General features: G+C 55.6%; 1 protein-coding gene across 1 annotated transcript; it reads left to right on the top strand.

Annotated features, from left to right (window-relative positions):
* Positions 1 to 4,650: 4,650 nt before the first annotated feature.
* Positions 4,651 to 11,585, top strand: TGME49_228395 (hypothetical protein; the record flags this gene model as incomplete). Its single annotated transcript, XM_018780208.1, has 2 exons — positions 4,651 to 10,647; positions 11,364 to 11,585. 2 exons carry the CDS (start codon positions 4,651 to 4,653, stop codon positions 11,583 to 11,585), a joined length of 6,219 nt encoding a protein of 2,072 aa, XP_018636117.1.
* Positions 11,586 to 11,742: the final 157 nt, after the last annotated feature.

Consider the following 11,742-nt stretch of genomic DNA (forward strand, 5'->3'; position numbering starts at 1 on the left):
ACGGCGCAGCTGGGAACGGGGGGAGACTTTCGCTGACCACAAAGCGGCACTGGAATCGCCGCCGAGACTTTTGTCTGGACAAAGAGCAGAAGAGCTGGCCAGAAAAAATCCCGCTGCTCTCTCCAGCATTCACGTATCCGTGCCAATTAGTAAGACAGCACGGTTGGCTGTTCTGCCGTTCCCATCAGACACCAACGAACTTCGTCTCAAAAACCTGCTGTCTCAAGCTGAGAGAACGATTCCAGCAAGACATGCCGGTAAGGACTTCCGCAAAATCTGTAATTTCCCCCCTTTTCACGCGTATCCGTTTCTTGACGAGGTTCACTTTACGCCGACCGGCACACCAAAAAGAGGGGACAGCCAGCTGGCCTTGTCCAAAGCGCCGATCGACTCTCCACAATGCCAACGAAAAGCAGACCCTCGTGGTCAGGGTTCTCTGAGCAGTCGACTGATTCCATCCGCCTGTAACCACCAAATGTTAAAACAGTAGGACGAATCACTTGTACTTGAGTGAAAGCGGCATGATAAATAAAGTGAAAAACCTTTTTTGATACCGACGCGTCTTGTTTCTGGGTAGTGTCTCTCGCAAAAGCTGCCTATGTCTAGCGGAACAGCTCTTGTGCCGTTCCTGCGATGGCGCACACTCTCGAGGTACGGAAGCCAGCAGGAAGAACGATTTGTGTGTGGCGGGTCGGTGCAGGCACAGTGCCCCAACGTATTCGCAAGCAAAGGTGCAGCATGAAACTGCTTTTAGATTAGAAGATCGATTGGGGAAAATGCGGTGGACTGCCTGCAGTAGACGCCGCGGGAAAGGAATAACGGACATTTGCATTTGTTCTAGCGTTTCAACCCGCAGTTGTCGTGCTGCCATTACGAAGGCGCCAATTCTGGGCAGCCGGCCGTTTCTTCTGTTCTTCCCATCAGGCTGCTTCTGACGCAAATGAACTGTCCTTGAGAAGGTAAGTTTCCAGCATCCCGAAACCACGTCTTTGTTGCCTCCTTATGGTGTGGTAGAGAGGTGACGACTTAACCCCCCAAGGAAGAAGGAATGCAGGAGTCTGCCCAGCCGTTGCTGTGGCTGACCGACAATGATGCTGCATTGCTTTGAAGGCAACACCTACTCAGATGAGGCATGACGTCCATGAAGAACCTAATAGATGATTTGGACAGTGTTGTCGTCGCAGCTGATGGGTGTTCAATGGTCGTCAGCATCGCCAATTTTTGCTGAGAATCCGAGCACGGTCTACGTCCTTCTACCGAAGCCTCTGTTTTCTGTTTACTGTTGGACAGAGTTACTCTTCAAAATCGTCCATAGAACAGGTGCTTTCAGACGGATAGAGTTAGCTTGAAGTTTAGCGTCACTCCATAATGGTCTAGTGAAGTCCGTAATGATTCACAATTTGAAGTGTCTGCGTGGGTTGAGACGGCCCCTGGCGATATCCTTACCAGCAGGAGGATACATCGTCTCTGTTTCGATGTGTTAGCACACTGCTACCGACAGCAAAAAACAATCTTCCAATCAGGAGAATGAACATCATTTCACCATATCCTTTAGTGGCTCTCATTACATCGTGTATGTGTCCGTTCAGCTTGGCAGTAACCCTCTGCGGCGCCAGCTTGTAACTCGTACAAATTAGAACGACCTCGACACCGCAGAAAGTGCCTTCAGTAAATGTTCAGCGACGCTGAGTATTCTAAGCTGCTTCAAAACAAAATATACTGCATATTGGTTTCTGTCGATTGTGTCGAGGCGTACACCTTGCAAGTCTAAGCCTCAATTGCTGCCAAATGAACAAGGCCCAGTGCAGAACAATTTGTTGTCCGTGAAGATGGAACCGAGGCTGGAGACATCTGCTTCACCTGTCGGAATTCAGTCGTAGGGTAACCACCAGAAGCAGACAATGCGTTACGTGGCGCGCACCATCCTACTCTAACATAGTGGAACAGCATTTGGAGGGTTTACAGTCCAATCTCCTCCAGACAGATTTGTACTCTTTGCTGGCTGCATCAATTGCGTACATAAAGTTTCGAACAACAGCAAAAGCCTTGAGCTGAAATTGCTCCATTGTGTGATTGTTTTTTAATTGTCGACACCTTAGCTCTAGATTGACTTCGAATGGGACACGTACTGGAAATTATTAGCGCGTATGCACAGGAAACGGCGCATTTCTTCGAACATCCTGTCTTTTCTTCATTTCTGAGTCAGATGTGCCGATTCGCAGTAGAACTCTTCCGCTAGGCAGGCGTGAACATGGGCGGCAGCCTGCACCGCATACACAGGAGAAACCAGGGCACCGAATCTGCAAGCCCCAAAGTTGCACTGAAGACCCAGTCACCACATAATCAATTGAGGATGCTTATTTGCACAGTTTCGGGAGAAATACGTCCCCAATTTGGGCATGACGACGTCCCTCGTAGAACCGCATACTGTATGGCTTAGTTAAGAGGCCTACCTTGTGTCGCTCACGCGTAAAAATGATGCTCTGTAAGAAGTGGAAAGAATGAGCTCTGTGACCGCGCACTTAGCGGAAGTTGCCCAGATCCGAGGGCACAGCGCTGTATACGGCACACAAAATTCTTCAAGCACCCCCTCAAAACATCCAGAAATTAAGGGGAGCCCCCGTTGGGTCTCATCCCGCGACGGGTTACCGTTGGCGGGCCGTTTGTCTCCTCTGGCGGTTGGTTTTAATCCGATGCTATAACATCTCCTTCCTTTCTCGGCCCGTCTACCGTGTCGACAATCGTGTGAGCTTTCTTTCGCAGTGGACATGATAGCTTCGCGGTCTCGCAAGGTGACCCCGTTTTCCCTCTATTTCCTTCCCTGGAAAACCCTGAACATAGATACCTGCAGCCGCATATCTCTGACCCATTCCTGTGAGAAAGCCGACCCTGAAAGACGCAGTGACACATGGTCTATCACGGTCTACGTTAATTTTTACAAATATATCTATCGATTCCAATGCTACCTAAACGATTTGTGGGGTCTCGAAACCTCAAAACCAGAAAAATCTTCTGCAAATTGGGTCAACTCCTGCAGCCCTTATTCCGCGGCAGTTGCCACGCACACATGAATTTCAGTGTGGCGCTCACGAACGCTGTCTGTTGCGGAGAGACAGACCTTGTAGCCCTCAGATTGTAGTTTGGTGTCTGCGCAATTGACGCTCTCTGTTTATGTTTTTTCCTTCCGAGGGGATCCATACAACTGGGCTGGAACCTTTCCACAACATCGTTTTCACCGTCCATGGGTGCGACGTTTGCCCCTCGTCGCAGCTGTCAGAACCGGCACTGATTCCTCTCTGCAGAGACTGAGCACTCTCTGCGTCCAGCCCCATGACTCGAGTTTTGTCTCCATTTTCGCCGGACATGTCCCAAATTTTTTTTCATTTCCACGCTTCTCTGACCCGCCACGACCTCGCCTCACCATAATATTCTATCTTTTCCGGGACCGAGGCCTCTGTCACAGACGCCTACAGGCGGAGGGAATTGCGCTGGAAGCGCTCCTTCTCCCGCCACCGCGTGTCGATTCCCCAAACACTCCTAAACATTCCCCTAGTGAGAAGACAAAACTTTTTCAGGCATGCAAGTCTTCGTTTTACCACGGTTCAACTCATTTGGAGGAGCTGTCGGTGCACCGCCCGTGTATGCTCGTACGCACGAGGAGCCACGTATGGAACAGTCGATGTCGAGAACAACTCCTGTCTTGTTTTGCTACGAGGCCTCTTCTGTGGAAGACTGTCTTCCTTCGCGCTGGCATGAGGCCTATGGTTGCGAGGTGACTCGTCGAGGAACCTGGAGTTCCTTCCACGCAGGGGAGAGCCGCCAAAACGGAGCCACAGCATATCTCGGTTCGCAGACCACCCGGCTAGGCACATTGTTCAATATTCGATCCGGCACACAGCCTCCAACCACCGACTGGGACGTTTCTCCGCCTTCCTTGAAACCACCGGCTTCGTTGGAGTCAATAACATCAGATGTCCTCGTTTTCGTCTGCTCCTCAGTTTCCGCACTGACTGCAGCTCTTTTCACGGTGTCAACAACCATCCTGGCTGCCGTAGGTGCGGGGGTAGTTTTGTTAGGCGCATGCGCAGTAGACTTGTGTTCGTCCGCTTGCCTGTCGCCTCAATGGCTCTCGACAGAGGAGAACCTTGAGAGGTGTCGAGCGCTCCACTCTCCCGGCCAAACGCCCGTATATGCGTCCAACACCCCTGTCTCACCGGCCAGTCCAGGGCACCAGGAGTTGTTCTTGCGAGAGGATCCGTCTAGCGCCTTTCGGCGATCCGTCGAATCAAGGAACCTCGCTAGATACAGAGGAGCAGGAGGAGAGTCAAGGTGTGTCCTTACCAGAGGACTGTCTCCAGTTACGGGCGCGGTGCCGGTCATTTACATTGAAAACTACTGGGGTAGGGGGCTTCCGAGAGGAAACACGGGGGCTTAACCTCCAAAGTCGCGAATGTGGTTTCTGTGACTCCCACACTCTTTAGTGGCCAGAAGCCCAGTGTGCCCTGGCAGTGGTTTTTCTGCTCGTCTTCGGTACCATGCCCGCACCCTCAGTGAGACAGTACGAATGAGAATGCACTCGAGGTGCCCGAACGATAGGTTTCACCGAGGAAGCGTTGTTCACGCCGAAATACGATACTTAATGGATAAAGAATGAGCGACACATCAGGCAAGGCCGGAGCACACTTTCGTTCTTCGGAAGCCCTTTCTTCGGAGGAGACGAAGCATGCGGGACGCGCACTCTTCAGCGAAGTGGGCAGTCCTACGCCTGGTGACGCCTGCAACGGTGGCATGACTTCCTCTTCGGTGCTCGCATGGCCCGATGGAAATTTTTGCGCGCGTAAGGATGACAAGGCTTTCGAGGGAGCCCCCACGCCGTGGGCACAGATCAGAGCTGCGGAACGTTTTCGTGTCGCGAGACCACTCATAGGCGATGGGGTGTCCGTGGACGCTCAACCAGGCTTTGCCTTCACGTCCGACGACGATGACTCGGTTCTCATTCACCAGGCGGATTCAATGGACGCCGTGGGTCAACAAGACACGCCCGTTTCGTCCCGCCATCTCGAGCGTGTGCTAAGTTTTGAGACTTTCACAGTCCCGCATCGCTTACGGAAACGGGCGCTGCCCATTGCAGCTGCTGGCATGCTCGCAGCGGAGGAAAGGAGCCACAGTACAGAGAGCTCGACAGACCAACCGCAGGGCCTCCATAAAGGCGGGAGACGACGGTTTCAAAGTGAATGCTATGCAGCGGACGGTTTCGCTCTGCATCGCCGCCGGCGTTCTGCAGGTCCGCATTCTGCAGACAGCAAGGCTCAGTGCGACGCTTTGCCCAGTGCTTTTTCAGGTGCACACACGCCGTTTGTGGAGCCAAATGTTTCTTATCAGCGGGACCCAGTGCCAGTAGCTGGCCGGCTCGAGGTCAAACCGGAGCGGCTAACAAGACTGGCATTGCTCCACCGACAAATATGCGACAGAAGTTTACCATTTCCCTTTACGAATCGACGGGGGAGAGTGCGGTTCCCGAATGAGACTCTTCCGCCCCGAGTGATTCGGGAGCAGCTGCATGGCCTGCGTCGTCTCTTTCGCCGCATTACACATGTGATTAGGCATACCACATTCTTGTGGCATGAGGAAGACGATGACTCGCTGTTGGGTGACAACATGTCGGATCCGGGGGACCGGAAAGACAGTTACTGCGGCCACGGGAGGAAGGCGCCGTGTCCGGATGCATCGGACAAGCGCGCAGAGGCGCCGAGTTCGGAGCGGCAGTGCAGTGTTTCTAAGGAGAGCTGTCCGGGCGGAAGGCGCCGAAGCTGCAGCGCAGGCGAATTAGAACTTTTCCTTAAAGCGTCGAAGGATCAGGCAACTCAGCATGGCGAAACAGTGAGAGCCGGAGCTGCACGCTTGGTGGCCACAGAGACGGAAGAAACGTTCGAAGACGACGGGGTCATCACAGAGGACGTCCCTGATCAAAAAACGATGACGACCGCCGGCCCCACTGTCTGGGCCCATAGCGAAGTCCTGAGCGACGAGAAGGACCCAACACAGCGCACTCGTGACATGCCGTATTTGACGCAGAAATCCTGCAGTTTTGGAGCGGAACGCAGCCGGAGGCGACACGGGGAAGTTGATCTTTGCTGCCTTCTTCGCCGACTCATAACTGTGCTGCAGCACGGAGGGCCTGTCGCGCCCAAGGACGTTGCTCTTCGCCCGAAGGAACGAAAAATACGCAGTTGGCTAGTCTCGACGGAGTCTACCAGCTCCCTGCCTTCTCCAAGTCTATACGGCCATCAGTACTCTGGAGAAAACGCATGGCAGAGACAGACGGAACGAGATCACAGGGAAGGAAGCACAACTTTTTCGTGTCCAGTCTCTGCTCTCGATCTTCTCCCTTTGTCGTTTATCAGAACGCTGCGCCTTCTTCTTGTCCATCCCGAGGCGCAGTGCCGCGTTCTCGCCATTGAAGCATGCACGCACTTACTTGCTTCTGCAGTGCAGCATCGGCGCTTCGCGTCTCTCCAGATCCCAAATATAATATCGAAAGCTCTGCTTCGCGAGCCTGAGGTTTTGCTACATCCGTGTTTTGAACATCGACACAAAAGTGGAATGTGCCCCTCACAAACAGGAAGGCTCGCGACGGACCGAAGATGGCCCTCCGAACCGCATGCGCCCCTTTCCTATTCCGGAATCGCCTCGTATGGTGCGGCCGAGTGGAACGAGCCGTTGGCAGCCACAGTGTCAGCGACATGCTCCAGCGCTCTGTTCTCTGAGCGAGAAGCAGCGCTCATGTTCATCCGGGTTTGGACCGCTTTCTGCCGCGCCGCACCCCGAGCTACGGATACGCGTGGGAGAAAGCTTGCCGCGTCTAGAAGGGAACCTTGTGGTGCATCCTACTGCCGGTGTGTCGATCTGGACCTTTTCACTCGCCCTCTTCTCCCGGATGTTTTCGTTTATACGGTCACCGCCGAGGCTGCTGACACCGAAGATGGTGGAACCGCCAATATGGCCGGAGCAGCACAGCCGAACCCCGCTCATTTTCGGGCTGCAAGCACAGGCGGAAAAACGTCCAGCAGAAATATGCCACATGCACACGTTGCACCAAACAGAGCAACTACAGCACGTCAAGCGGAGCAAGCGGTCAGGGGGATCGAGGGAAAGGCCCACGCTACACTCGGGGCCGGAGGCGGCCAGCGACCTGACGATAGCGGAGGCATACACCAGGGAGGGCGAAATCGGAGCTTGTTGACGCGTGAGATACCCTCAGGTCTCCAGTGGAGGGTAGCGTGCTTGGAGACGATTCTGGAGTTCGGTTTTCTGTGTCCGTGCATTCTGGTGGAGACTAGAACCGCCGGTGTCCTTGTGGATGCACTAACGGACGTTGAGGCGCAGGCCTACAACCCCAGGTTAGGCCCCTCCATCTGCATTTTCCTTATTGGCCTTCTTTCCCATCGGTACCCGGAAAGACTCCCGGAAGAGCCTTCAGTGTCTCCGCCTAACGACAGCATGAGCACCTTGGCCTGCCACACAATTTCACCAGTCGTCGGGGGGCGAGGTACGCGCTGGTCATCCTTGAGCGAACAGTTTTCGTCGTGCCGGTACACAAGGAGTGTGCACGGGAAAGGCTGGCTCAAACAGGATGCCGACACGGCGGTGAAAACGGTCCCGGAAGATCGGTGCGTTTGTGGTCGCCCGCTCTCTTCTTCGTCCCGCATCCAGCTCGAACAAACGTGTATCACAGAGCTGTCGCGTCTTTGTGGCGTCGCCGTCGAGATTGTCCAGGCGTGCGCGTCTGCAGAAACGATTGCCGCTGCTGCTGGGACAGGGAAAGACGGCGCCGGACGTGGAAGAGTTCGGGGCGGGCCTGTCCACCATCAAGCGGCACCGTTGCCCGTGTTTCAGTTTCGCAGGGCACCTGCTGGGGATGCCGACGCGCCGACTCGAGGGCCGGGGGCTACGGCGACAGGCAAATCACCAGCAGCAGGTTTTCCCGGTGCTCGCGGTCCGCCGAAAAACCAGCTTTTGGCTGGTGTGAACGTACCCAGTGGCGTTATCTCCGCTCTCTGGTTGTATCGGCGGTGGATCTTAGTCTCGTCCGCACTGCTCTGTCTGTCCCAGTCTTTCTCGGCGTTGGTGGCGCTCTGGCGCCTACCCACGGGGCTGCCGTCGCTGGTGAGGCTTCTCGCCAGCCCCATCGATCCTTGCACCATGTGTTGGATTCTGCGCCTTTTCCACGCCATGCTGTCTTATGCAGTGGGCTTTGAGGGCCGCCGTATGACGCTTGCCGAGTGCGACAGCCTAAGCAACCGGCAGATCGACAAGCCGGCGAGGGAGCACCCGTCTGCACGCGCAAGTGGATGCCGAAGAGAAGGTGCGTCCTCCCACGACGATCGATACTGGTCCTCTTCCTTGGTGCGAGAGCCTGCTGGGATGGACGTTATCATGCGTAGACGGTTTCATTCCGGAAAAGAGGACGAGAGACCGTTCTCTTGCCCCTGGGCTTCTGATAACGGACACAGGCCGCCGTTTTCCGGCACCTCAAGTCCCAGACGAAGACCTAGCGTGTCTGGCCTCTACTCAAGTCCGTTTGGGTCGCGCGACCTAACCAGGGGCACATCGGCACTCTCCGTTGGAAGCCCGTTCGGGTCGGGGTCTCCTGCGTCTCTCAGTCAAGACTACGGCAGGCCCAATTGGTCGGAAGCGTCAGATCCCGCGAGAAGTGCATATGCAGACATGGCCTTTAGCTTCGCCTCCAGTTCCGGGGAGGCTCCCGCGGACAGGAGCGGGGGCGGGAGAAACCAATCCCCCGGAAAAGCGCCGTATCATTTCATCTCCTCGACAAACCAGCCAGTGACAAGAGATATTGTCCACACTCATTCGCTTCTGGTTGCGCGCCTCATGCTCCACGCCCAACTCCACGTCGTCCTTGCGGGCCTCTGCTCACTTCGCGATGACCACCATAGCCGTACCGCAGATACACCTTGCTTGATTCCTGTCATTCCCTCCGATGTGCAGTTCGTCCCGGAGACTCTGAAGATCGACGTTCACGGGGTGACGGAGATGTCATCTTCCTTCGCACAGTGCCTCCTCTGCCTGGAACGGGGACCGGCCCCAAGGGGCATCGCGGGGACGTGCAGCAACAGGGCAGACCTTCTTTCTGCGACCCAACGTCAGCGCTGCCTCAAAGACTCCGTGCTCGACACGCGGCTGCCCGGATCCACGCTACACGATTTAATCCCTTTTGCCGCCATCGTACGGACTGAAGCAGCGCACTTACTGTATGCCCTCGTTCACACAGTTGCAGCCTACTTTCCGCTGCACCTGCTTCGCCACAAATTGGATGCCGAAACTGTCTTCCGGGAGTTACGGCCTCCTCCAGCTGGGGCGCCAAGTCGGTCCGCCTGGGTTGATCGGGACCCGTCCACGAGAACATCGAAGCAGAGCAGACAAGCTGGCCAGTCTTTGGATGCGCAGTCGCAGGAATTTTATCGGTGTCCTGTCGATGCCGATTCGGCATGGCCTCAGTCCAGGTGGCAGCAGATGGGCCAAATGCGAGGTTATCAAGGCCCTCGTGATAGACTCTCACAAAACAGATGTGGGGGTCAGGGGGGGAACGAGCTGCATCGCGCCACAAATTCCGCGGACGAGCTGCGGTTGCGAAAACCTTTCGGCGAGAACTACCAGGCGAATACGAGGTCGGAAACCGCGCCGCGGTCGGTCCACAACGTTGCGGGTTTGGACCACGTGTCCCTAGTCACGCTGTCAGAGTCTACGACACGAGCAGAACAGGCTTCGTCCTCTGTGTGGCATGGCCCCCGAAATTACCCCCGACTCCTGGCCTCTTGCTTCAAGAGAGGTTCTGATTCGACGAGTCTGAGCGTAATTTCGACGCTCTCTCTCCTGCACTTTGTAGCAGCCCCACCCGTGCGCTGTGGACTCCGCTCGCTACTTGCTGGTGGCAAGCTGGTATGCAAAGGCGAAGACGATGGCATCTGCGGCTCCCTGCGCCTTCTTTTGCGGTGCGGGGACCCACGAAGAGCTCCGCAGGATCAGACGTATGACGGCCTGCTATCGCAGTATGATCGCGAACCAACGCGTCGGGATTTGGTGACGTCTTGGACGTTTGATAGTGAGGACGAGGCCGGGGAGGCGGATGTGGGAGAGGCGAGCTTCTTCGTTGCTCCGAACCCAGAGGGAGACTTGCAAGATTCGCTGGCGGGCCTCAGATATTCCGCGAGACTCTCAGCGTTGACGGAGAACGGCGCAGGGGCGCCTGGCACTGCTGAGGCAGGTTGTGGCGCCTCGACCTACTCCGGGCCTGCCTTCGTGCAGCGTCCGTACCCGCAGCAGAATTCTGAGGGAGGCACTCGTCAGGTGTGTGGCAAATACAGTGTGACGACGCGAATGACGCGCTGCCAACAGAAACGCATCCGTCCGTCTCCGTCATCCGAGACAGGCATTTTGTATGATCGGCGTGGAGTTGCGGTGCACGGCATCTCGACATCTTCCCGGATTCAGGAAGAGATTCTTAGGCGTCTGGTGGTCATGCACGAAGAGGAAGAAGGACAAACAAAGCACGTGGGAAGCTGCCCGACACTCAAGATGCTCAGCGACGTCGTCCCGTACATCTTCGGAGACAGTGCTCGCATTGGAGTAAGTCACCAAAAATCAGAACATGCTGCAGTGGTGACGGCGCGGCGAGCCTCGAGTCAGTTCAGGGGTAGCTGCGCCTTGTCGCGGCTCTCCCATACATCGAAAGGTGGTAAAAATGTCGCACGTCTTTTCTGAGGTGATGGCTACCAGCCGATAATATGACCAAGGCTTCCTGTCTGCCGAGGTACTCGAGTCTAGCGTTGTTGGGAAAGACACTGCAGGCTTTGGGCACCAGGAGGCAAACGGACGCGTCCCTGCTTAGTCAAGGCTTCACTGGGTCCCGGTGGTTGCGGAGTTGACGAGGCCGTTCCGGTGGACTGGGTCCCGGTGGTTGCGGAGTTGACGAGGCCGTTCCGGTGGACTGGGAACCTAGACCTCGGCGTTTACACACACACGTTCGTGGTCGTATTCACTCACGACAATCTATCCTGTTTCTGATGTTTTCACAGCTTTTCCACAGACTTGAAGTTTGCTGGCACGCAGCGCCGTGCGTGCCAATGGTTCTTCCACGGCGATCGCTCTTGGGTGGACCGGCAAGTTTGTGTCCACCTTTCGACCTCTCCACCGTCTCCTTTACCAGCGCTTCAATGCCTAAACGAGTCGACGTCTTTGGGCGAAATGCAGGATCAGGCGGACCGTGTTCCGCTGTTCCCTCTGTCTCACAGTCGGTTACGCCATCTTTCCCTTCCGGCGTAGAACGCCTTGCCGTGAATCAGGGGAGCTGTCAAATGGGAAGTGTCAAGAACATCCATCCAGGTCCTGGCAATGAAATTCAGTCTTCGGCGGGTGAAGGCGCTTCCTGCGTCGCCAATGTAAGGGGCCGGCTGCAGGACCCCCAGACGTGCACTCCGAGCGTTTCCTGGATGTCGGCCTTAATCGAGCTCATGAACGCTACTGGAGTTTTGCAGCACCCCGTTCAGAATGCTGCCCTCTGGTAAACAGATCACGCATGAAGCTTTCACGAAGCCAGTTTCAGGATTCGTGACCCCGGGATGACTCACATGCAGACAGTCGCGAGTTTTTTCTGTGAAACCGAATAGACAGAGCAGCCCGTGTCTCCAGGCACGACATATTCGGCATCCTCTCAAAATTCTT

This window comes from Toxoplasma gondii, chromosome X (genome assembly GCF_000006565.2).
Source record: "Toxoplasma gondii ME49 chromosome X, whole genome shotgun sequence".
Classification (NCBI taxonomy): domain Eukaryota; phylum Apicomplexa; class Conoidasida; order Eucoccidiorida; family Sarcocystidae; genus Toxoplasma; species Toxoplasma gondii.